This window comes from Falco biarmicus, chromosome 16 (assembly GCF_023638135.1).
Source record: "Falco biarmicus isolate bFalBia1 chromosome 16, bFalBia1.pri, whole genome shotgun sequence".
NCBI lineage: Eukaryota > Metazoa > Chordata > Aves > Falconiformes > Falconidae > Falco > Falco biarmicus.
Genome location: NC_079303.1, coordinates 2,056,100 through 2,082,712, shown reverse-complemented (window position 1 = coordinate 2,082,712; position 26,613 = coordinate 2,056,100). Strand labels below are relative to the sequence as shown.

General features: G+C 50.0%; 1 protein-coding gene across 3 annotated transcripts; it reads left to right on the top strand.

Moving 5' to 3' along the window:
• The first annotated feature begins 8,124 nt into the window (after positions 1 to 8,124).
• On the top strand, positions 8,125 to 26,168 carry LOC130159691 (potassium voltage-gated channel subfamily A member 3-like). Of its 3 annotated transcripts, XM_056361568.1 has the most exons (3): positions 8,125 to 11,680; positions 20,046 to 20,168; positions 20,746 to 26,168. In XM_056361568.1, the coding sequence occupies exon 1, from the start codon at positions 8,295 to 8,297 to the stop codon at positions 10,044 to 10,046; it is 1,752 nt and encodes a 583-aa protein (XP_056217543.1). In that variant the 5' UTR covers positions 8,125 to 8,294; the 3' UTR covers positions 10,047 to 11,680; positions 20,046 to 20,168; positions 20,746 to 26,168. The 3 variants fall into 3 exon arrangements, with proteins under 3 accessions (XP_056217543.1, XP_056217541.1, XP_056217542.1); XM_056361566.1 differs by having other exon boundaries at positions 20,046 to 26,168; XM_056361567.1 differs by having other exon boundaries at positions 20,009 to 26,168.
• Positions 26,169 to 26,613: the final 445 nt, after the last annotated feature.

Sequence of the window (26,613 nt, the reverse complement as noted above, 5' to 3'; positions counted from 1 at the left end):
AAATCAGTTAAATTGTCATCGTGGCCTTACAGATATGGGAAAGAGGAACGTGGTGGCTTTTACTTTTCCTGTGGAGGTTGCATAAGAAAAGTCATTTGAGAGAATCTTGTGTTAATTCTTAGCAGGTCTCGTTTGTTATTACTAGCTCTTGCCAAAAAGGATGTCAGTCAGCAAAATGAACCTGGCGCCTGCGGCACCCACGAGTGATCTCCTGGCAGGACTGTGTCACCCATCACCCAGCATCACAGCCCCTCGTCCTGACAAGATGGCTTAAGAAGACAAAAAACCAACTCATCTGCTACCCCTCACCCCATTTTTGGTGCATTCCTTCTTGCAAACACCCCGTGATACAAGGGGATTTCTGAGCAGGTTTGCAGGGTTTGTCAGAAATGAGCTGTGCAAGAAGGGGGATCCCAGAGAAGAAGTGCTGAGGCTGCAAAACAGAAAATCTGCTTAAAAATAAATCACAGGATTGAGCTGCAGAGCTCAGGTCTTTGAGCTCTCCTGCAGACTCCCTGCGATGCTGCACAAATTCCTTTGCTCCAAATTTGTTCTCGTTTGGGTTTCCCAGTTAGAAACAAAGCCCTTTGCCTCCTGGCTGGGAAGCGTTAAAGAGCTCCAGTGTTACCTGCAGGCTTTGCAGATCTGCCAGCACCCAGATGTTACAGCTAAACCCAAACAAACTCAGTGCCGGTGCTTGAAAACTGCATGATGTGCAAATGCATCTTCCCCACAGAAAACGACCCCCGTAACAAGATTGTTACTTCTGAGGGGGTGCTTTTTATAGCAAACCGGTCCCCAGCACTGGTGACTGAGGGTTAAACTCACCGAAGGTGAGGAGGACAGACAGAAGGGCCTTCAAGCAGAAGAGAATTTCCCCTGGACTACCAGCTAGAAAGTGAATGATGACAATGTTGGCGCTTAATGCAGGGTGGGTTGTTTTTTTTTTTTTTTGTTTTGTTTCAAAGCCTTGTACAAACATCAACTAATTAACTTAAGCCAGGAAGCCCGGGCTGCGGTAATGTGTTTTGCCTGGTGACCTGTGCAAGTTTTAATTTTCTATTTAGCCATTTCCTTTGAGACTGAAAGCCTGAGGACTGTGTCGCTGGGGGATCCAGCCCTCTGGAGCGTCCTTGTCATTGTAACGCAGCTCTCTTGTTGCAGCTGGGCAGCAGTCACCCTGTTTCTTTCCATGACTTTATCAAACTCTAATGGAAGTTTGATGGCTTCAGAATAATTCTGCCACAGCGAATTTGCTCCTGTGTTTGTTAGAAGGCGTAAAGCAATGAAGTGCGAAAGGGTGTTTGTCCTCTCTTGGCTCTCCCCTACCCTGCGTGTTCCCCATTTTAACCATCAGCAGTTTCACATTGGGCAAAACTGGTCGTGTGATTTCAGTGGAAGACAGAGAGCTTCCTCAGGTTGTTTTTGGGGTTAGCATAGTTGCGTGGGGGCTGTGGGTACCCAGAACTGGGTGGATCTCCCCTGATCCTGCTAGCGCTTAGGGGACTGGGATGCTCTGGGGGATAAGTCTGGCTCTCCCAGAGCTGGCTTGTCCCCGAGCTGAATGTATTGATGCTTGCATTAAGCGGCGTTCCTCCTGCTAGCTCCTTACTGACACCACATTTACTAAAGGATGGCTCTTCCCCACGGATGCCAGAGATGTGTGGTTGATGGAAGTCATATCCCACTTGAATACAATGTGATGGCAGTGCCTTATTCCTTGTTATTTGCTCCTGGGCTGTGTCGATCAAACTCCTGCAAGCTCAGATTTCATCTCTTTCCTTTCTAACATGATGTTCACTGAAGTAGCAAATGAAAAGTCACAGAAAAATTGGGAGGATTGGGGAAAGGCAGAGAAATCCAAGAGACAAAACGTGGTTTGAAAGTCCTTGCCTGCTTTCCAGGCAGTGCAGTGGCTGTCACAGGGATCCTGTGCTCGAGTGAGACAGCTCAGTGCCCTCGATACATCTCCTCCTTGCCCAGCGCCTACTGATCTAAATGCTGGCAGGGCCCCGTGCCTGGTGCCAGGGCAGAGAAGGGTTAAGGCAGGCTCCATCCCCACTACCCAACACAAGAAAAATAACTTGGTTTCTCTGATGTAATTTATTTTTCCGAATAGAACTGGCTAACGAGTGGGAAAAAGGTGGAGAGTGCTTGTTTTAAAAATAAACATTTGAGCCCATACAAGGGATGCTTTGTGGCACAACGGTGACTTATAGGTTCTCCAGTATTTCTATGCAAAGCAAAATCGTATTACTTAAAACCAGAGTTGTTTGTGAAGCCAAAGGGAGTTAGGTACCAATTCACCCTGAATATCTTGAGCATCCCCTGAAAATATTATTGTGAAGAGACTGATCCCATATTCTAGGGCACACTGCTCCGACCACATTCCTTTAGATGGAGAGCGGTTGCTGGGTTTGTTTGTAGGGGCTGAGAGTTTTTGCTGCCATGGGATTGCGTTGCGGCTTGCTTGGTTCAAGGAGGCTGCGAAGGCTGTGCCTCATGCCACCTCGCTGGGTGACTTTCACCAAGTGACATCCGTGAAATAAATTATTCAGGGGGCGAGTAGTCACCCCTCACCCACACAATGCTTTTTGCTGCCAGAATTAGGGGCTTTCACATCTTTATCCGAGGCTGCATCTGACTCAGCACTGACGCTCTCCCAGCGTCACCTTGAGCTCTCAGGAGTCCCTTGGCTTTCCTCCTCCGTGTTGCTGAAATGCAGGTCGTCTTCCACTCCTGCAGACATTTTTACCTTTGTAATGAAAACACAGTAACGTTGCCCTGTTATCTCACTGGATTTGTGGTTAAATTGCTTTGTCAATGTAATTTTATATCTTAATGACCAAATAATGGCATGCAACAGGATCTGCATAAGAAGTCACTGGGTATCATTTTGCTGTCATTGTGAAGGCCTTGGAACATGATCCCCATTACAGTGGAATTTGCATTAACATTGCTTGGCCACCATAATCCCACCCAGTTAATCACATTTTTAGGATATTAAAATAGGTCTCACTATATCCTGAGTTGTAACCCCTAGATATCCAAAGGGTTGGATGGGATTTAACTCAGGCAGCTCTGTTAAAGCTGATGGAGTCACCAAGTGAAATAACCGAGAGATGCAGAGTAACTTGGGTGACCTTTTTTAGTCACCAAACCTTGTACTTTGCTGGCCAGGCAACACTCTTGCTAAATCCACAGCACCGTGGAAAAAAATATGAAAAATAGCTCCTGTCCATGCTCAGTTATTTTGGGTTAGCAGTTCAATTTTCACTTCCCCTTTCTGTTAACAGTAATGACTGTTCTCTAAAAACGTGCTGCCTTTGGTAGCTGGACTGCAGCAGTCGGAGAGGATCCCAGGGCGTTTGGGTCCTCTTGTGCTTGGTGCTAAATGCCCTGTTAAAGAGAGGAATCGGTTATCTCTGCAGAGCTCACAGCGATGCTCTTCACCTGCGCTGAGGGCTAAGCAAGCCACAGTATTTTGACAGCACTGAATTTTCCTCTCACTTCCAAATTTCAGTATCTTCTCATTTTCTGCAACCATGAGCACAGCAAAAGGCTTCTGGCATAGGATTTAAATAGACTCTAGGTGGGAGGCGAGAAATATTCTCTTAATGTACAGATGAGAAACTGAGGCACGGAGAGACTGGAGGATTCACTCCATGACTGAGGTACACGCAGAGTCTGACTAAGAGGGGGACAGGAATAGGGACTGTGTGCTCCAGAGTTAGAGCATTAGATTCACCCTGGGAAATCAAGATTCAGTTCCCATCCCTCCTGGTACCTCCCTGGGTGGCACTGTCAGAGAATTTGTCTGACCCCAGGTGTTACCCCAGAGGGGCAGCCCTCATCGGATGCTTCTGTGGCTTGAGGAGATGAGACAGGACGCCTGATTTCTGGGAATGGGGTCGGTGACCCCATCTTAGTGTATGTTGGGATAACATCATGGCTCTCCTGGAAGGGTGTGTGCTTCGGGGCCTGGGGGGATGCTCCCACCTCCCCTGTCTGCAAGGGAGAAGGTGAGGGTGGCAGGACTGGTCGGTCTGGAGCCAGAGGTCCCATTGTTCAACTCATTCCCCAATTACTGAGCAAATAATAATAATTAAATCAGGGATAATCTGATGGGGAAGAGCCAGACGAAGGCGACAGGGAGGGCAAGCAGCCAAACCTGGCTGAAGCAAGCTAAGCAGAGCAGGGTTAGAGCATCCATTCATCTCTTTTAGCTGTGTGATGTATGGATTGCTCCAAGTTACTCTTGAAAAGTTGGGTTGATGCTGACCTGCCTGTCTGACGCCAACAGTCCTCTGCAGTCCTGTCTGCAAAGGTTTCAGGCAGTGATGAGTGACCCTGGTGACACCCCTGAGCCTTTCACCGTAATGTTTGTCCACGTTATGAGCGGCAGAGGTAGAGCTCATGTTTCCGAGATGACATGAGAAACCTTGCCAGTGAGTTAATGCCGTGCTGCCTTGATGTAGCAGTTGGGGCTTCGTGCGTTCCCCGCTGTGGGAGGAGAGACAATACATTTACAGTGCATTAAGGTATTACTGTAACAACATTTGCACTGAAAGGTTTCTGATCCTCAGAAATAAAGAATAGCAGATTTGCCCCAGATTTATCAATGGAGGCAGGGTTCCCATTCAAACGCGAGGGAGGGGAGAGCGAGTGAGATCCTGCTCGCTGCAGCAGCCAGGGTGGATGCCAGACTGCTCTGCCCAGCTGCCTGGTGCTAACATGGGAGAAGCAGGGATTGGTGGAAGAAGAACAACCCCAGAAGGCTGCTTGAGAGGTGATGGGGTTCAGCGAGAAGGAGGCAAGATTTCAAAGTGGAAGCATGGTGCTAAGGCAGCTCCATGCCTGGGAGTAGCTGAGGGTCAGGGTGAAGGTCCTGAGATGTTTTGTGCAGCCCATGTCCCTCTGGGGGGATGCTAGGGGGGTTCCCCTCATGGTCTGGGTCTGGCTGCGGGAAGAGGAAAGTTGTGTGTCCCCTTTGCTTGGGAATCCACCCTAAGAAGGCCATTAAAGGAGGGAAAGTGTGATGCTTGCTCTGCTTCTTTGTAGAAACTGCATCTGATCTTATAGGTCAGCCTGTAGATCATTGCACAGGGGGATTTCTTAAATAGCCATCAGGAATAAAATTAATTTTGTTGAGACCAGATGCAGCAGAAGAGCTGGATGAGAAAGCAGAGGGAAAGTTGCAGAGGGAGGACTGGGACATCTCGCATTAGACAGAAAAGCCACAGGCTTGAGGAACAGGTTTGATGCTGCACCTCGCACAGCAAGTTCCCAGCTTGCAAGGAAGCACTGGCTGGGCTGGACATTGCAGAGATGTCCCTTCCCCTGGGCTTTTGTTCCCTTGCCTCTGCCCTTGTGCTCAGACCTCCTGGTTTTGGGATGTGACCTGGGCCACCTCTGTTGCTGCTTGACAAATGTGGGGCTTGATGCAGTGCCTGTATGCAAACCAGTGTGGGGAACACGTGTGTGGGAGGCAGCAGCTGATGCAAAGCAGGAGGTGATGCTATTGCTGCATCCCCGATGCTGAACCAAACTTTGGCTGGGGACCTCCCAAAGAGGAAGGAGCTGAGGATGCTTTGCAGTGGAGGAGGTGATCTGCCCCTCTGGCTGCTCTTTGCCTGCAGCGATGGCTGCTCCCCTGGCACAGCTTAATTGGCTTTGATAGGATTACGGGGAAGCAGTGGAGGAGTAAACAGGGCCAGGAGGCTACACAGTGCCTGGGGCTGCCCGGCTGTAGCCCCTGGAGGAATCCTTTGAGCCATTTTGATGCTGGACCGCAGCTGCCTGGAGCTCAGGGGTTAATGTCTGCTGCTGTGTTGCAGCTGATGGGGGGTAAGGACTTAATCCTCCTCCTGGGTTTAAGGGAAGGGCTTTTCCTAGCAGCATCTCAAAGGTCTGTGGCTTTCAATAATTTCTGAAGAGTTTGCCCCTGACTGAGATCTGGAGTAAACTGTTGCAATTATGGAAGTTACGCCTTGTTGCCATCAATACCTTTTGTCATCAATAAATGTTTATAGTTTAAAGCAGCCTTGTTTGTTTGCCTTAGACCAGATGACAGTGATTTATTGGCAGAAATCCTAGCAAAGAGATGAGCCAGACAAGTTTTTAACTGATATATATATGTATGTACAGAGGAGATGATGGTTATTTAATAATCATGAAACCTATGGAAAATAGAGCCTCAAACCTGGATATGAACTGTTGTTTCCAGGAATTTTTTTCAATCTACAAGCAACATGAGCAGCTCAAAGGTTAATGAAGCTCCAGGGCTTTGCTTCCTGCTTTATCTGGGCTTTGGGATGGCTGGGAGATGCTGTGTGTTGGAAAGGAGGAGTGGACACTCTTGCCAGGAGCATGTTGCTGATGAGCACTATTAATTGCTGTAGGAATGATGGGGGAGCAAGACTGGAGACCTGTTGCCCCAGCTCCCTCCTCCCAGGAGATCTGGAGCCTCAAGCAAATCGGGACTCAAAAGTGTGGCTTCAAGCCAAGGAGGGAGGTGGCAACAAGCGGCATGTGTCCAAGTCTGGGGCAAGGTGACATGGCCTGGAGACAAGTGTCCCTGCATGTGATTGTGGGTGAATCTCTTCCAACAGCCACGCTGAACTGATGCTGATGTGGAAAAACCCAGCGCTGGCCATGGCAGCGCCAGGAGGTTGGTGGAGATGAAGACAGAGCAGGCAGCTCACTGAAAGGTGGGTTGGGTTAGGTCCCACGCCCAGGTCCACATTTTCATCCGCAGGACCTCGCTGAGGCTCATTCCCGAGGAAACCTCCCTCATTTCTAGTGGCAGAGGGTTTTTTCCCCTCTGTCAGCAAAGGGGAAGGTGGGCTCGGCTCGCTCAGACCTCGTCCGTGCTGTTAATCTGCCAGTTAGAGTCTGGAGTCAGCTCTTACACCACTATTTATTGTTGTTCTCCTCCCTTAGGTTTGTATATTTTGTACATCTTGTTTCTAATTTAAAGTATAAATAAGTTTGATCCTTTCATCTGTTTTTCTCCCTACCTTCTGGAGGCTGTGCTGGTTAAAAATAACTGCGGCGATGAGCTAAAGCGGGGCTGGTGGAGGGGTTTTAACCTCCGTCATGGCAGGACCATCCGGCTGGCACTGGAATGGCAGCGTGGTTGCCCTCCGAGCCTCTCCCCAACCCTCATGGTCAGGCTCTTTCCCAAGCTGGGAACTCCCTGAATTGCCTAAACCCCGCTTGGCACGTGGCTGGGGATTGAAGTGCTTCTGCTGTCTGGGGAGGTAGGGGGTGTTGGGAAAATGAGGACCCACTGTGGGGGCTGGGGGGCACAGTGGGTGCAGGGATCAGAGGTTGTCCCTGATGCACATCTCCTGGGAACGGAGCATTTTCCAACGCTGGGCTCCTGCAGAGGAGGCTTTTGCCTTAAAAAAAAAAAAAAATCCCTTTTGACCAAATATGAACTATTTGCATAAGAAGATGAATTGAATGGAGAAAGGGGGAAAAAAAAAAAAGCCTTTTGGCTTTCTTGCAGGAAAGTCTGAAATGCAATTTGGGGTCAGACTGAAGCTGGCTGAGGGCTGGCTCAGCTTCGCTTCTCCATTTATTTTGCTGGGGGGATGCACATGCACACGTGTGTGCAAACACACATGCACACACAGACACAGGCGTGCACACACACAGGCACATGCTCTCTTCTCTAGACAGCAAAAAAAAAAAAAATCCCCAGCACTAGCCCAGACGCTGATTCAAAACAACTGTTGGTGGCTCCGGCCGCTGCTGTCTGCTTTCCATTACCCACAGCCCCGCCGCGGCTCGAAATGGTGAAACCAACAGGCAACCCCCCAAATTAATAATCAAAATTACATTTCACCTTCCCGGGGGAGGGACAGAAAAACTCTTTCTAGGCAGCGGTTCTGCAAGGAAAAAAAACCCTCTCCCTGCTTGCAACCCGCTGAGCATCAAAGGATGCTCCCCCGGAGGGGACCAAAGCCCCTCGGTGCGTGGCGGGGTGGGGGTCCGGCTCGGCAACCCCCGGGCAGGGGAGGGGGTGCCTGCAGCTGGCCGGGGGCCGCGGGGCAGGGCCGGGGTGCTGTGGGTGTCTCCGGGAGCAGTGACTGAGCGAGGCGGTGCCAGGGCTGGGGGCGGATTTTTTGAGAAGAGCCTCAGCGCCTCAGAGCAGCGGCAGCCGCTGGAGCAGTTGCGCGGCTGTTTCTCCCTCTCCGCCCGGAGGAGGAGGAAGAGGAGGAAGAAGAGGCTTCGGCTGCCGCCTCTCCGATCCTCCCTCCCCCCTTCCCCTTCCGCCCCACACCTTTATGGACGAGCGCCGGAGCTTGCTCTACTCTCCGGCTGCCTCCTCCGCCAGCCGGCATCCGCGGGGCGGCTCGACCAGCCACCACAACCTGGGCTACACCGAGCAGCTGCCCCCCGCCGCCCCCCAGCCGCCCCCCGACCAAGAGGAGGAAGAGGGGGAAGAAGGGGAAGAAGGCAGCATGACCGTGGTGGGAGGCGGCGGCGGAGACCCTTTGCTGGAAGAACCACAGCATCCTCATCCTTTGCTGGGGGGGGACCGCTACGATCACCCCCCGACTCCGGCCGCGGTCCCCGCCGGCCAGCCCGCGGGCGGTGGGGAGCACGAGTGCTGCGAGCGGGTGGTGATCAACATCTCGGGGTTGCGGTTTGAGACCCAGCTGAAGACGCTGGCACAGTTCCCCGAGACGCTGCTGGGGGACCCACGTAAGAGGATGCGCTACTTCGACCCCCTCCGCAATGAGTATTTTTTCGACCGTAACCGTCCCAGCTTTGACGCCATCCTCTACTACTACCAGTCGGGTGGACGCATCCGGCGACCCGTCAACGTCCCCATCGATATCTTCTCTGAGGAGATCCGCTTCTACCAGCTAGGGGAGGAGGCCATGGAGAAGTTTCGGGAGGACGAGGGTTTCATTCGGGAGGAGCAGCGGCCGCTTCCCGACAAGGAGTTTCAGCGCCAAGTGTGGCTCCTCTTTGAGTACCCTGAGAGCTCTGGGCCAGCCCGAGGCATTGCCATCGTCTCTGTCCTGGTCATTCTTATCTCTATTGTCATCTTCTGTCTGGAGACCCTGCCTGAATTCAGGGATGACCACGACTATGAGGGAACTGGAGGGACCTTCGGGACAGGCGGTGGCCCTCTCCCACCTGATGTCTTCACCAACTCCTCATCCTCAGCTACTTCCATGGTGTCGTCCTTCACCGACCCTTTCTTTGTGGTAGAGACTTTGTGCATCATCTGGTTCTCCTTCGAGCTGCTGGTCCGCTTCTTTGCCTGCCCCAGCAAGGCCACCTTCTCCAAGAACATCATGAACATCATTGACATTGTGGCCATCATTCCCTACTTCATCACGCTGGGCACCGAGCTGGCTGAGAGGCAAGGCAACGGCCAGCAAGCCATGTCCTTAGCCATCCTCAGAGTCATCCGGCTGGTCAGGGTCTTCCGTATCTTCAAGCTCTCCCGGCACTCCAAGGGGCTGCAGATCCTGGGGCAGACCCTCAAGGCCAGCATGCGGGAGCTGGGCTTGCTCATCTTCTTCCTCTTCATCGGCGTCATCCTCTTCTCCAGCGCCGTCTACTTCGCAGAAGCCGATGACCCCAGTTCAGGTTTCAGTAGCATCCCCGATGCCTTCTGGTGGGCGGTGGTGACCATGACCACGGTGGGCTATGGGGACATGCACCCCATCACCATTGGGGGCAAGATCGTGGGGTCTCTCTGTGCCATCGCAGGGGTGCTAACTATCGCTCTCCCCGTGCCTGTGATAGTCTCCAATTTCAACTATTTCTACCACCGGGAAACAGAAGGTGAGGAGCAAGCCCAGTACATGCACGTCGGGAGCTGCCAGCATCTCTCGTCCAGCGAGGAGATGCGGAAGGCTCGCAGCAATTCCACCCTCAGCAAATCTGAGTACATGGTGATCGAGGAAGGGGGAATCAACCACAGTGCATTCAAACAGGCTGCCTTTAAGACAGGCAACTGCACAACCACAAACAATCCCAACTGTGTGAATATCAAAAAGATCTTTACGGATGTTTAAAAAACCCACACCAAAAAAACAGCAACAAAATCTAAGGATGCGGTAAAAAAATAATAACAATAATAATGCAAAGTGACTGTGTACTCGGTATTGTGTGGAACATGCACCATCGTCGGTCTGTGTGTGCCCTCGTTTTTATACGTTTATTTTTTTAGATCCTTCCTTTCTAAAGATAAAAAAAAAAAAAAGGATTAAAAATTCTCCGAAGAAGAGGACAGCTAAAGGGTAAAGAAAAGGAAGATGAAGACAAAACACACTCACTGTCGAAACAGGTGTTTGTTCTGCAACGTGTTGCAGGGCTGCTTTGTTTTCTCGGTTTTGGGGACCTCTCGTTTTGCTCCTGAATTTTCTCCCTCCCCTTCCCTAAAGGCAGCGTGTAGCTGATTTCCCTTCCATCACATAAGCTCACTTGTTGGATTAACAACCCTGGATTGAGTGGGGAGAGGAGGAAAACATGTTGCAGAGCCTACTGCAAGGGGGTTGGGAGGAAATAACCGTTTAATTTTGCAGAGAGTCTCTGTTACCACATTGTTAAATGACGCTTAAATTGAAACGTGTGGTGTGCCATTACAGGCACATCACAGATTCCCTTCTCTCCCCTGTTAGATGATTTCTGAAATTCTAATCTGGTCAGAGACCTGAGTGCAATCAATGCTGATTTAAATAGAAAAAAGAAAAAAAGAAAGAAAAAGCCCTTGTTTTGTGTTCTTAATTCCCTTCCCCTGTAACCCTATGGTATTATTTCATCCAACGCCAAATTTGTGGCCGTGCAGCAGGTCTGTGTGCGGGGAGGAGGGAGGCAAAAGGCAAAATGGAATGGTTTCAGGAGCCGACAGGGTGCAGGGAGCGATGCCAGCATGGACCGGGGGATGCAGGATCCGCGACGGGCTCCTCGCTGTGGCTGTGCAGCTTCAAACCCACCCAGCTGGAGACAAAGGGATATTTCCTCCCTTTTTTGCAATGCGTTTGGGAGAGATGCAGCTGCTTATCGCAAGAAGATTAAAGTGGCGAACACGCCTTCCAGCGGAAGTCACTAATTCGGACCGGAGTGATGCAGTTGCCATGGTGACCATGGTTTCCTGGGAAACCCCTAAAGGTTGTCATGGCATCCCTTCTCCCATCCCCCTTGGTCCTCGCTCTTCGCACAAAAACCTTTCCAGATGGTTCCAGCCCTGTCATCCCACAGGACACCGTGGCTCTGCCCCGCAATGTGACCCCATCCTGGCACCCCCTTCCTGGGCCACATCCTGGCTGCAGCTTCCCCTGTGCCGAATAAAGCACCCGTAGGCAATAAGCACACCACGAACTCACCTCTCCCTCGCAAAGGAGCTCACACCTTGGTGGTGAAATTGGGGGATGGAGTCTCCTGCAAACACGAGTTCCCGCTGCGCCGACAGTGACCCTGCGCTCCCCCTGCACCACACGAAACCCGGCGGTTTCCCCAATCCCAGTGTGAAATGGCACTGGGCAGCCAGCGGGAGAGCTCGGCTGAGAAACCTCGGCAGATTTTTGAAACAAGGGGGACAGATCTATAAAGAGCAGGATTGAAAAGTAACCAAAATTCTGCCGGGGAAAATAGACCCGCTTCTTCTTCACATGTGCACCAGAGGCCACGGGACATCTGATGGGATCAGGTGAGCTTTGCACGGGGTAGAGTTTAATAGCATCATAAAGTAACGTTGCTTTTTTGGGGGACAAACCTCATGTTTTCCACTGATTAGTTGTTTTTTTCAGCTTACCCTGCTGCTCTCGGGTCTTTTTATGCACGTTAGGTAAAGTGGGATAACATCCTATAACTCCTCTGATTATATTTGCTTTTCACTTTGCTTTTTAGTGCTGTGCGTAGAAGGTAAACCCTGCTGCTTTTCTGCAGCTGGATTTCTTCAGTTCTTTGCTAGGAAGGTCATTTGCAGCAGTTTAATGCTTTGGTCCGGCCCCTGCCACCAAAGGAGGCTGAAGGCAGGGCCTGGCTGCTCAGCTTTGAGTGCCTTGGCTTCAGCTCTGCTCTGTTTCACTAGGTTTTGGGTTAAATAAAACCAGATTCATTCAAGGTAGGGTACTGCACAGGGCTGCTCTTAAAAGCCTCCTACAGCAAAGAGAGATTTGACCCCAACCTGTGCAAGTCACATCACGCTCCAGCATGTGGAAAGGGGGATTTTTCCTGAGAGATGCCAGCCATGCCGAAATTGGAGTTTGGCTAGGATTTTACCCAGACTTAAAAGGATTGGGACAGTTTGTAACACTCTCCCTTAGACTTGCCTTAGCCCCAGTTAATAAACCCTTATAACCAAAATACCCATCAGAGCAGCTTCTTGGCTAATGGTATGCAACAGCTCTATTGGAGCTACTGTAGTTTTCACCAGCTGAGGATCTAACAAATGATCTTTATTAGGAAGATGATCTGGAGCATTGCAGAAGGTGACTGGGATCCCTTGTCCAGGATAACTGGGATCCCTTAGCTGGGGTAACTGGGAATACCCCAGTGTGTCTTCCCCAGGCTGCCAGCAGGCTGTAAAGTAATTTCTGCCTACAAGCTCTCACTTTTTATTGTTGTTAAAGCTTTTCCACACACCTGTTCCTAAAAGGAGGATTTGAGTTTAACAGCAGTGGAACAGTCCCACGCTGGAGAGTTTGCAGATGAGTTTTGTGTCTGCATTTTCCCCGTGGCAGCTGCACAGGGTACAGAAACCACGTGTTCTCCCGTAAATGGCACCGTACCATTTTCAGTTTCTCTGTCATCTAAAATAAGCAGAAACCGTACAGGTTGTTAGTTTGCTTTCCTGACTACTCCCTGCCTTATTTAGTAGGGGCAGAATAATTTCAAATGGATTTTATTGATGGTAGAAGATGCTGTATGGGAGAGGTGTCAAGGAAACCACTTCGTCCCCTGGAGTAAAAGGCAGTTTTGCTCCAGTACCCAGTGGTATCGCTGAAAAATATAAAAGCACCACTGCTCTGTCTGTCAGATACACCCAAACAACTGGATGCAGAAAAACAGGGATATCTTTTTGATGGTCTGCCCCATTTCTGTCTGCTGCTTCCCTCTGCGCTGTCTGGTTAGGTGCTGTTCAGCGAGAGAGCTGCTCTGTTCCAGCACGGGCTGACGGCTGCTCTTAAAAGTGGTTGCTGCGTGTGTTGTACCAGGAATTGGAGAGATCGCAGAAAGATTGCCCTCTTTGCAGCCAGCTGCTAGTTTAACTTCCTTTGCTCTCCTGCAGTGTGCCTCCTATTAGGACTTCAGACTGTTTTGACAGTCACTGGGGAGTTAAAGATGAGCCTCAGCCTGTGCAGCGTGTTGGACTTGACTGGTTCTAATGTGCTTAGAGGGGGCAGCATTAGGAGATTAGTATTAGCGGAGCTGCCTGCCTGCTGTCTGCAAGGCGAAGGGCTTGCCTAGACTCGGTTTATTACATTAGAAGGAGGAAAGTGCATTACTGAAAGCTGCTGGCTGACATTTAAGATCGCACAGAAAATAAGCAGGGGTGAGGCGGGGTCCCTGAAACGCGTGGTAGTCCCCGGCATAGACTCCAGACCTTGTTGTCTGCATGCACGGCGTGGCAGGGATGCTCTCTGAAATATTCTCCTCCTCCCCTGTCCTTTGTACCTGTCATCTGAGTGGCAAAGTGACACTGCTGGCACTGGAGGATGGGAACAAGGATGGGAGCCGGCTGCCTCTGCCCCAGGGGTGCAGCCCTGGGAGGCTGTAGCTGCCTCCCTGGCTGCTTTCTGTGTTCAGTTTATATAGGGGCACTGGGTGGTATAGAGCCTTTCCTACCTCTTTTTGCAGGCTCCTTTCCCTTTCCTTTTGCTTATACTTTAGGACCTGTTCCCTTCCCCTGTTTTCAGCCCTGGATGCCACCGTGAAACACATCCTTGGTACAGCGAGACAGGGGACATGCAGCAACCCTAACCCTGGCCTCTTCACTCGGTACTTTGACACTATCACCTTTTACTCTTGCTTATTTGCCCTTTTTCGTGTGTGTTTTCAGGCCTGAACTCTTCTAAAAAGACTCTGTTGTTCTCCAGCACAATAGGTGACCTTCAGGTGCTTGGGGCGGCCAGAGGAGCAGAACAGTATCCATCCCACCCCACGTGTGGACACACACAAGGGCTAGAGATATCTCTTTCCTCCAGGAGGGTTAGATTTCTTCCCAGGCAATTGTTCCTGCTCCATCACTTGACAAAAGGAGTTGGGTTTTGTTTTTAATCCCCAGTTTATGGACAGTTAAGCGGAGACAAAGGGCAGACAAGCAGCTTCCCCAGCAGGAGGGAAGGAGGCATCCAGAGGCATCATGGAAGGGGTCTCTCCTGGCAGAGCTCTAGGGCAGGGAAAGGGTCTCTGGCAGCGGTTGCTGTGTTCGGAGAGTTTTCTTCCTGAAATCTGTTTAATTGTGTAGTTTGGAGCCCTCTTCCTGCCAAGCTTTTAAAGTATGCGTATCTTGGTGAGAGCACATGGCAGCTCCCATCACAGCCTGGCAGGGCCTTTTTTTGTTTTCCCTTTTAAAGTGCTTTAACAAGTGATGTCTGGGTAGGCTGCAAGCAGCCAAATAGGATTTAAATGCAACTCATTTTGCCCTTCAGTCTTAATTGCTCTATGTACCGGGAAGAAGAGCTCAGTGCACCAGCATCATTGTGCAAAGGCAGTTGTGTGGGCAATGGATGTGGGGAAATAGGGACTTTCTAAACATCAGAGGATGCTGTGGGCAGGGCAATATCCTATAAAATGTTGCCTTCACTGCTACAGAGCTGGTACTGCTCTTCGGCACCCTTCCCTGCTATGGCTCTGCACCCCCAGTCTGAACGGGGTGCTTGGCTCAGCTTTGGGGGGGTGTTGCATAGCTGGAGGATGTGTTGAGGACGGGATGCTGCTGCTTTTACCGTTTCTCCCAGTGCTGTTTACCCGGCAGAGGCTGCAGGAACAGAGCACCCACTGGGGCTGGGCGAGCCCGATGGGTGCCGTGCTGTGGGTGCAGGGTGGTGGGAGCCCTCTCCCGGTGCCGGTGGTGGGAGTCGGGAATGAGCGGGAGGGCTGGAACCGTGCGATGCTCTGGCAGGAGGGTTTCCTTGGAAACAGTCATGGGACTCTGGCTGTCGATGCTCTGACAGGGACATTTTGGGGGTGTTTCAGGGTGGGTGCCCCGAGCTGCCTCATCCTGGCTGGGAATCGCTTCTCCAGCAGTGGGGAGGGGTTGTGCTTCATTTTGGGGGGTGGTGATAGAGGGTTTTCTTCGGGCAGAAGTAGGACTGGCATGAGGAGGGGAGTACAGCCCTGCTGGAGGGCAGAGCCATCCCATGGTGGGGGGCACGTTCGCTGCCAGAGGAGCCCTGCAGAGCAGCCCCAGCCCCATCTCCGCAGCATCTGGCTCTTGCCCCAGCCGAAGCTCTCCCAGCTCAGCTGTGGTTGAGCCTGGGATACAATCAAGACTTTTTACTCCTGTGCTTGGCTTCCCAAATGGAAAATGAGTAATGGTGTCTCTGTCAAAGCGATATTCATCCCACCTGACAGGACGCGTGTTTGCTGCTTTGCTGGGAAGGCGTCAGGGCTCCTGCTCTTTGTCACCCGGCAAATCCCATGTTTTGCTCATGAAAACTGTCCTCTGTGTGGAAGAGGGATGCATGTGGGGTCCCACACCACCCTTGTAGCTGAAGCCCTTCTACCCCTCTTGCTAGCAAAACTCAGCCACAAATGCTCTGAGAACCCCCCTCCCCTGAGCCCCCATGTGCTTTTTTTATCCACAAAAAAAGCGCTGCTTTGTGAGACTCACAAATTCTGGGGTTTGTCTGTGGCTCACCACCACTCAGAGCCTGAATTTTTGGTGCTGAGGATGCTCTGCAGCAGGGCAGGGAAACCTTCACGCATGAACCTCCCCGCAGGCCACTGTCAGTTTTCTCCTTCTTATGAACCAAGACATGCTCAAGTAAATTAAAACCTGTCTCCTGTCTCGTTCAGCTTGTCACTCGAGTTAGGAGCAGCTAAAATACTTCCCGATCGCTGCTCTTCCCCTCCTCGTAACGGGAACAGTCCTTACCTAACCGCGCTGCACACTAATACCAAGACCCCCGCTCAGCGTTGCAGACAGCAGCACACACTGCTGGGTTTGTTTAAGAATGATTCATTTCCTTAAGACTTGTTATTCAGATGCTTTTCTGAGCATGTTTAAGCTCTGTCGTGTCTGTTGCTTTTCTACAGTTGTTGCACTTCATTTTTAGCATCTTTAACGCATACTGGGTGAAGACTTGGTTTGGATGCATGGCTCGCACGCCTAGATTAGCGAGTGGCTCTCTGCTCTCGCTGGCAAGGGATGCAGAGTGCAATCAGGTTTATTTTCACATTGACCAGCACCAGCTGCTTTGCTTTGCTTCCTCTGAAGCACTGTCATGAATAGATACGGAAAATCCTTTGGGGTTGTGTCATGGTTCAATCGGCAGCGGAAGCACCGAGGGCTCAGCCCCCACGGGGGTAGTGGGACTGCTGGCAGCAGGGTCTGTGCTGGGGGTCTTGCTCTCACGGGAAGCTGGAGATCGCAGCGGGGCGTGGAGAAGATGAGCACACACTTTGCAAAGTGGTTTTTTTGCGTTTGCAGAGAGATGCGTTCGCTGTGCGCCTCGGTTGCAGTCGAGGAGCTGAGTGCAGTGCAGGGTGGTGGGCGATGCTGTGCTGCTTGGAGAGATTGCGGTTGTTAGTCCATGAAAATGTGTGTCCCTGCACCCCTGACCTGCAGGGTGGGAGCACTGTGGTGTTTGCTGTTGGCCTGCTGGGTGGCTTTGGGCAGGCCAGCTCCTCCGGACCTCGGTTTCCTCATCTGTAAATGACACGGAGCAGCTTCATTAAGTGCTTGCAGTGAGACACGCTGTGGATGGAAGAGGCAGTTTTGAAACACAGGACAAGAAGTGAAGAAGGCGTTGCGGAGTTCAGCTTCCTTGAAGCTTGCAAAGCCTGCAGACCCTCCCCCTGATACCCCACTAACTGCAGTTATTTCTCCCACCTGGGGGAAAGCCCCGGGTTTCACCCAGCCTCCTGGGGATGCCGGCTCTGCTCAGCTCCCTCCCCCAAACCATCCTCCCTCCTCTCCTGTGATTTCTTCACTCTGCATCTTGGCACTTGCTTTTCCATCCTTATGGCTCATTTCTCCTGGAATCTCTGTGCATGTATAGTTTAAATCCCTCTTCTCCTTCCTTGCTGGTCTCTGCTTGGAGCTGCCACAGCAGCTCCATAATGATTTGAACCTCAAGCTGTTGCAGCAGGTAAGAAATGAGATGTAAGAAGTTTGGGCTTAAAATGAACCTGCCTGCTGCAAATTTGAGCTTGGAGGAGGGATGCAAAAGGAGTTTGCTCTGAGCAGGGTGTAGCATTGCAGGCTAGAGGGGTTTTCTGCCTCTCTGTGTGCATCCCCGAATTAAAGGAGGAAATCTTTCTGCAGCATCTGAAACAAGCCTGGGCTGTTTTCTCCTGGGGCACGGAACCTTTCAGCAATGTCTCTCCCATCCTGGTTGCAAAATGCCCTGAGAAAGCAAAGCATGCACAAGGAGAGGTGAACCAATGAAAGCAACCTGGGTTCAGCTGCTTTTCCGACCTGTGACTCTGGGAGTTTGGCTTTATTGCTCCGTTCTCTTAACCAAGCTGCCAGGCAGCTCCCTTAGAGGAGAACATTGCACAAGCGCTTACCTCTATCAGCCAGACATAGAACTCAGTAAGAAGAGATATCAAATTAATATGATCCATTTTCCCTAACCCTGCGTTGATTGGCATCGATTATAGCTTCCTCTTTAATTCTGTATTAAGACTCCCAGCCATTCCAGCATAGTGTTTGGGATCAGCGACAGATGGCCAGACCCATGATTTTTGCAGGTTGCTTTGTTTATCCCTTAAAAAATTGGCCTAACAGGAGCCATGTTCCAGTCCTCGGGATTTTCACTAGGTCCAGGGCTCAAGAGATACTCAGTACTTGCAGTCTCATGAACTGCTTCACCACCTCTGAATGCTTGGATACAAGTTGTTTGGCTCGGCTGGTTTAAAAACATTTAATTTTTGTGACTGCTCTTTAATATCCTCTGTGTCTCTTGGAGAGGAGAGGATTTCGTCACCCGCATATGATGGGAAGACATCTGGATCCCTTCAGAGGAGCTGGAGCAGCACTATCTCCTGAATGCTCCTGACTTCTCACTCCCACTGCTGTTCTTGCGGAATTCAGTGAGATAACGTCACCGTTAGGCTGAGGATGTGGGGTTTCTTTCTACAAGGGCAAGGACACAGCCTGAGAAGGCACCAGGGTACCCCAAAGCACAGGATTATTTGCCAGGTTTGAGAACATTGTTATTTACCGCTTAATCTGCAGAGCCCCAGCTCTGCCGTCTCCTCAGCCAAAGCAATGGTGTCCCCCGGGCCGGGCGGGGTGGAACGTGCTATTTGGGTTTTATTTGTGTAATACTCCAGCAATGCTGGAGGATCCTGGCACTTTGACCATTGCTTTGCAAAAAAGCAGGAGCCCTTCCTTGCTGGCAGGTGGGAGGGGGGCTTAATCCCCCCCAGCAAGCCCAGTCCAATAAAGCATAAACCCCAGTTAGCTTTAAGCCCATGAGTAGTCCTTCTGGCACTCCCAGATAAGCTGGTGCTCGAATAACTGGCTGGTCTGAGACCCTTGCAAGGAGCACTAAGCCCCTCTGGTAGCTTATTTCCCCCCCGAGTGCTGTGCTGCCTTGCAAGGGGCTCTTTGCTCCTTGTGGGAAATCCCACCTCTCTCCTTTCCCTGCCTGCCTTTAGCATCCCTGCAACACCCAGAGCGTGGGGCTCACCCTCCTCAGTGCAGGGATCCTATCCCGTCTCGCATAGCTTCCTCCTGACTCTCCCTTTGGGGAAAATAGGCTCATTTTAGGGGATGAGCTGGGACCAGGCAGCTCAGGACCAAGAACCTTCCTACGCTTGGCTCATCACCGGCTGCTAATGAAGCATCCGGCTCACGTGATGTGATGTGGTGGTAGCGCTCATCTTATTAGTGTGCACCACACACAGGTTTTATTATAGTTAATGAACCTTGCTATAGGAAGCTTTACTAATTCCCACTTGAAAACACACCATGAAAGGGCCGGAATTTGGGGGGGGTGACTCCTGCTGACTTACACAGGGCTGAAATACTCAGGAAATTTGGCCGTGCCCATCCCCATGTGGGTGCAGAGCCAGGACACAGTACAGCAGGAGGTGGGATGCTCCGATTGCTGCGGTGTGAACTAAAGGCAGAGCATACATTTTTGGGAAAATGAGAGGAATATAAGTAGTTGCGTGAAGTTTCTAAGAATTTCAGCGTCTTCAAGACAGAGCAGAGCATCTCACTGTGTTCAAATAGGAGTCAGGATGCGTTCCTTTGCGCTGTAGAGTTATTAGGCTTCAAAGCCGACCTGTTGCAATGCCAGCTGGGTTCACGCATTCCCAAGGCTCGGCAGCTCTGGCACCGCAGAGATTGGGGGATTTTTTTTTTGTCCTTTGCTAGACGTCTCCATCCTGACATCAAAATGGAGTCTCAGGTTTGAGCTCTGCGGGAGCGACTCCGCGGTCCGAGGGCTGGGTGTGGGATCCAGCCCGGCTCCTGCTGTCCCCTGCATCAGATTTATTAGATCCACCAGTTGCTTAATATCATGTGAATCATACCGGGTCAGAACAAACCCAGCTTGATTAAGATAAAAATATGATGAGAAAACCCCACTTTGTGCTAATCATTCTGGATTTGGAACTTGTCATTAACGTGAGATAATAGTTAATAACTAGAATATATTTAATGAATCTTTTTTCTATCTTTAGCTCGCTTTAGGCTGCATTGCATTTAGTCTGTTAAAGAATTTTAATTAGCAAATTTTCACTTTACATTTGTGGGGAACGGGGACGTGAGGTCGGAGGGGACCAATGTGCAACATCTCTTCCACTTTACCTTGAAAAAAAATAATAACCTGTTGCTTGTTTTCCAAACCAGGCTGTGCATAAAAGTGGTTCTTTGCTCTGCCCAACAGATAACAGAAGAAGTTTCAAAATTAAGACCTTCAGGACTGTGTTGAGAAATAAAACGTCTCCAAGAAAATGGCAAACATCACGGACACGGTGACTGATGCTGCTGTGGACCCGACTGACAGAGGGTCTGTCCTCCCCAGTTAAATCCATTTCATATTTCATATATATATATATATATATGAAATATTTGCCACGTTATCTGTGTTTTCTAACAAGTGCATTATGTAGAAGGGAACATATTTGCAGCCAGAAGATTATCTTCCAATCATGTGCAATATAACGAGACTGAACACAGCCAGGAAAATGGAGGAGGGGATGTGGATATCAGTTGGATGTTATTTCAGTCTTTTTTTTTTTTTTTTTTAATTTAAAAAAAATCTCTTGAAAGATTAAGCAACCGGAAAGGAAACGTTAACCGGAGCTGCTCATAAGCAGTCCAAGTGTTTTCCTCGAGGTGGGAGGGAGATGGGGGAAATTCAGTTGCTTTCACTCTTCCCTGTCAAAGGCCACGGGCTGTTTTCAGCGCTGGGATGTGAAATTTCTGTTCCCTCTTTCTGACTTTCCTGCAAATGCTCTTTATAAGTAGGTATGTACTGTACCAAAGGCTGTGATTTATTTTAAGTCCTTATTAAGAAAGTAACATCTCCACTGATGGTGAGGAAAATTGTGTCACACAGTCGACAAATTGTGCCTTCTTTTCAGGATCGCTCCATGAAAAACTACGGAAAAATCGAATTTCTAGAGGTGGAAAAGGTACAAACCCCCAGTCCTGGCTGGTTGTGCCCCTGCTTCATTTCACAAAAGCCTGTGTGCCCTTCTCTGTTGTTCCACTGTCAGTCCTGAGGGAATATTATAGTATTGTTTTGCTAATACTATAATAAATGGGAAGTCCATCACTCCTTTGCCCATCGCTGTTTCATTCTGCACGCTGAGTTATTTTTTGTGGCAGGTTAAGAGCTGTGGGTTGCCTGCACTCAGCTGCAAAGCTGTTAAAACTGGGATTTCCCTGACCTCACTGCATTTCCTAGGACCCTATGGCTAAATATTCTCCCAGTGCAAAGGGATAAATGGTCTGCAAAGGTGTAAATGCCAAACGGCAAAGGGGTCCATGGTCTCTCCTGCTTCAGGCTCCCCGCTCTCGCCCCAGCCTCATCCACCTCTGCACGCTGCCTCTGTCCCAGTTTTGAGACTAAACCCGCCCCCCCCCCCCAGCACATACTGGGTTGGAGGAGCAAGGCAATACTCGCAACAGCATTGGAGTTCTGGGCAAAAATAATGTCGGTGGGACTGAGCAAGCATGGGAACCTCTGCATCTGCATTGCAATAATTCACCGGCGATGGTTCGGGGAACGTTAATTCGGACTGGACCAAACAAAGCAAGCTGGAGCTTGCTCTAAAGCAGAGGGTGCTCACAGGGAAGTGACAGGAGGCAAAATCTTTAGGCATGTGAAACAAACTCTTGAATTCATGCCACTGACTGCTTTGGGTCCGTGTTCAAAGACAAGCCTTGGGGTCCCCACTGGGTACCTGGAAAGTAGAGCAAGGACCACCCTGCCACCAAAACCTGGATCCTTCCCTGAGCAAAGCTATTTACCTGCATTTCAAACCAGATCCTGGGCAGGAGGAGATGGGGAAGATACACAGGAGACACATGTGGGATGCTTCAAGTCACAACCCAAAGGAGGATGCACCTAAAAATAAACACCCTACCTGGAAGAAAGGCTGGGAAACAGGAAAACTCAGGGGAATACTTGTGGCAAAGCAACTGGCTTTCTGCACCAGGCATCTTTCCTTGCAGAGAGCTTTGAAGACGAATGAGACCCAAGTGGGTTCCTTGAGCTGTTCCTGAATGATAGTTCAGGGCTGGGATTGCTCTGGACCTGCCTGTGGTTCAGCATCCTCCTTTCTGGCTGTCTAAGCCCCGCACACAAACTTCAGCCGAAATTAGGATTGAGAAATTCCCTTAATGGTGGGGAAATAATGTGGTTCTTAAAGGAGTGCATTGACTTTGGTGAGGTCACGTTTTGTTTTGTTGGTTTTTAAACACTGATAATTTCTTGGCTTGAATTCCTCCTCCTGTCATGGCATATGCGTCATTGGTGATGAAGACCTTGTTCATGGGAGCACAGCTTGGGGGGTCCCAAAGACAGATGCCTCTGGGGCTCTGCGTGGGTGCAGGCTGTGGAGAACAGGCTGAGATGGTGAGAAAAGAATTAAAAATTAAAACCCCAGCAGTTTTAGTCAAAGCTGCGTCACTGGCCTTGGGGAATGAAGAGCAAATATGGATCTGGCCCTTAGTGGGCCATTGCAGCTGGGGCTTGTTTGCATTTATTCCCAGCATGGTAGAAACCCTGTGGTCCCTGGAGCTGTGGATAAATGAATTTGAAGGGCCTGGTGCTGCTGGCACCTGGTTTTAGCACAGCTTTTGCAGCACAAGGTGCAGAGGGAGCTGGGATGGGGATCTGGAGTGCTGGAGGAGCCTGAGGAGCAGATCTCCAAGCCCCAGAGACGAGCTGGGGGTGCCAAGGCTCGGCAGAGGGATGCTGGAGAGGCACAGAGGTGAAGCACCCTGTGGTGTGACATCAATCCGGTGTGAAAGCCCTCTGCACAAATTAAAGCTAATCGGAGTGATGGTTCTCCTTAACTTGGGGTTTGGCCGTGCCCTGCCCTGAGGCCAGCCTGCGGGGGGGTAGGCAGAGGGAGCTCCTCCATGGGATCCTCCAGCTAATTGCTCTGCTGGCAGATCCCTGGGGATCTGGCAGTAACTGCAGTGCTGCCGCAGCCGGAGCGGTTTGAGGATGGGCTTGCAGAGCTCAGCCGACAGCATCTTAACATGGATAACCGAAACCACCTCCCAGGCATCCATCCCCTGGCTGTGCCCCCCAGGCTGTCTCATCCTGCAGCTCCCTAGCACCAAAATTAATTAATATTCACACGGTAAAAAGCCTAAGATCTTAAAAAAAACACCTAAAAAAGACAAGAAAAAGTCTCCGGTGTTTGGAGAGTGGGGGCTGAGTTATTTCCATCACTGGAAACCCCAAATAACCGAGTGGTGGTCTGGTCTCTTCCCCATTGCTATGGATGGAGCTGCTGGCAGGCTGGGGTAGGTGGGACTGGGCTTTTTTTGGGGCGCTCTCACCTCCAAAACCACTTAGGAGCTGCCAAAGATATTTGTTTGCAGCCTTCCCTGCAGTGTGCCGGGTTTGTAGCGTGCACATTAACAGGAGGAGTATTGATTTTCTGGATTGCAACACAGACCTGGATGTTGGGAAGCCCTGGTCCCAAAGGTGTAAAATTTAGTTTCTTTTGGAACATGATCTAGTAGCCCTTAAAATGGGGGATAGAATGTATCAGTACTAAATTTATTTTTATTTTTCACAGTGTTACAGAGAGCTTTTTTATGGCACGTGTGTATGTAACGTAATTATACCTCGTCTGTTTTCAAGAGCCACTTTGTTAAAGCGTCTCTCTGTTATGGTTCAAAAATGTATTTTGATGAGCAAAGTGATGGGAAAAACAGATCCCACCACCCGTTTGGGTTGGTGGATCCCAGCGGTCCTGCTCCCGGCAGCAGAAATGCCCCGTTCCCGGAGCAGAGCTGAGCCCGTGGCCACCAGCTGCTCCGCTCCTCCCGGCCAGCACCGAACCCACCCCGAGGACATCTCACACCAGTGACAGTCTTGCCAAATTTCAACCTCTTCTCAATATTGTACATACTGGCATTGATGACGTTGCTCCACGCTGTTGGGTTTCTTTTGCTTGGTCGCTGAGCCAGCTAATTGTTAATGTGCTTTTTCAAAATAATTGAGAGTTTGATAGTCTTTAACTGTCAGTCCAGTATATTAATCTGTGTTGCCACGACTCTGACTCCAGCCTTGTGCATTTTAAAGATAACCATCGTATCGGGACAGCCGTGTTGAAATGTCATTTGGAGCGGAGGGCTGGATTTGGCAAGGGAAGACAAATTAAAAATGTATCCAGTTGATTAAAAAAACCAAAAAAGGGAGCGATTTAATGATGGCTGACATCAAGAGAAGAGCCAAAAAATAGCATGCATTGATTCCCATAATCATCCGAAGACAGGCTGCTCATCTTTATTCATAGCCCTTCCGAGCCGTGCTCTGCGATGCTGAGAGCATCTCTGCCATGCCATGCACTAGACGTGCTCTTCAGATGCTGAGCACGCAGAGGAGCTGAGCACACCGACGTTCCTCCTCTGCGCCGTCCCTTCCCCCTGTGAATTTTAGGGTGCAATTGAAGTGATGAGAGCTCTGCCGTTGGGTCCATCCTGGTGGATCGGCGGGAGAATCCGAGCTGGGCTGGTATAGGGTCACGTAAAGCCACTTGTTTTAAGAACAGGTTTGAAGATTGTTTTGAGAAGGCAGCAAGATTAGAAAGCAAAATATCTCTGAAGGTGTTCAAGGGCGCTAAGGAAGGCTCAGCCTCAACCCCACGGGATGGGGCTCAGCGGCTGGAGAAGGCTCCCAGAGCCGACGTATGAAGATCCATGAGGCTGCTGTGCTTGCCCCACGAGATTTTTGGGAAAAGTCAGGATTCCTGTGATCCCATCCTGGCCTCCAGCCTCTTTCCGCAGGTGCTGGCAAAAACTCCTGCAGGATTAATGGCTCAGAAACCAGCCTTTGAGCACCCTGGAGGCTTCAACTGACGCGCACGCTTGGATGTTTTCTGAGCCAGGTGTATCAAATGCTGTTACTGCTGCTGAATCCTTGTAAAATTACGGAATTTGTGGGATAGCATTTTTCTCCCCTGAAAAACTTGGGGAGCGGCATGCTCCCCAGTCTTTTCCTTTCCTTTCCGTTGCACAGCCAGCTGGAAAGTTGTCCCTCAGGCTCAGGTGAACACCAAGTAGCAGCCCTGGGTGAATTAAATGACATAGCTCTGTAATCCCCACATTTTTGTCCACCAGCCTCTGACACAGGTCAATTAATACGTTTCTTTTTCGCATTTCTTCTGCTTTCTCCAAGATGACATCAGTGCATCTATAAAGGGAATGGTCTGAGGAACCACTGTGCCCAGCTGGTGTTTTCCCTTACACATCATCTTGCTGACCATCACAAGGCTGGGATGCTGATGCTGTGGTTTAAATGCATCGCTCCCATCCCTGAGGATGATTTCGGAGCAGGACAATTTATCTGGCATTACACAAGTCATTGATAGAGCTGGAGTTGCAAGTCGAATGGTATTAAGGGGAAACGTAGCTGGGAAATGGTAAACCAGTGCCTGAAATAGGGCAGTTTGAATGCAGAACGACGTGTTTGCTGCCACATCCCTCGTGCTGCCATTAGGATACTGGAAATGTGACTTGATTATTCAAATTGCTCAGGTCTTGCAGGAAAATTGCCTGCACTGCTGAAGGTCAGCCGTTCCCATGGCTGAATTTAGCATCTTGCAAGGAGAACGGGCTCTTAATTCATCACCTGAGGTCTCAAAACATTGCAAGTGGGGGGCGTTGCATCAACCATCGACCTCCAACACAGGAGCTGCTCATGTTTCTTAATTTCCCATCCTTTACTATGCAACTTACCTTCACAGCATCTTCCTGGGACCGAGACAGCTGGATATAATTTTTGTCTTTGCTTTCCCTCATTCGTGTGCGCAGCTGGGTAAGGCTGAAACGTTTCCATGACTGTCTCAACTGGAACACACGTTGGGTATATGTGACAGCGAAATATTGCCTTGTGAAATTCAGTGCATCAGGCTGAAAAACTAAAGCCTTCTCTGCAAGAAGGCGAAATCTTGACTAATTAGGTGCCATAGAAATGATGCAATTTTGGACTGGAGATGTAAAGCGCAGTCTTGTTACTCCGAGTTCATTTTCAACTCTGGTTTTGCCAGTGAGCTGTGTTGCGATTGTTTAAACTTGTTCTTTTGATACCAGTCTGATGCTAAAAAAAGCTGCTGCATCCCATCATCCTGGTGACCTCCACCGTGGTGTGGACCTTGTGTTCAGTTACCGGTAAAAAAAGTGATTGATTTTTTCTGTTGTTGTTGTTGCGTGATTTTTTTACCTGACGTTGAATTTATTTTTTTAATGTTTTTTTTTTCATTAGAACTTGAAACTGTTATTTCATACGCAAAGTTCAATAAAATGGCTGAAACATGCAGCGCTTGGTGTTTGAAACTGCAGTGGGGCGGAGGGGAGATGTCGGGGATGCAAAGGGTGGTGCAAGGATGAGGTTTGAGATGCATCCTCTGGGTGAAATAATGTTTCAGAATGAAATAATCTGCAATTTAATACCATTCTCAGGAGTAAAATGTTTTATTTCTTTAGAGAAATAAAACCTTTGGGGAAGCTCTGCACATTGCCAGCATCCCAACCAGCCGTCTGGAGAGCTGTGCTGTCTTTATGGACTCAAAAATTCCAGGCGAACCCTTGAAATTTTGGTGACGTGTCATAAAAAGGGATGTCACTGGTGATGCTTTGGCAAAGGAAACACAAGTGGAGATGCTCGCTCCAGAGCTGACCCCTTGTCCTCATCGCAGGCGGGGATCTTGCGAAACGAGGTTCGAAGCTCATTTGAAAACCTTGCTCTTGGCTTCGTCCCACGT

Coding starts and splice junctions, on each gene's coding strand:
- LOC130159691 (XM_056361568.1), top strand. CDS start 8,295: ATGGACGAGCGCCGGAGCTTGCTCTACTCTCCGGCTGCCTCCTCCGCC.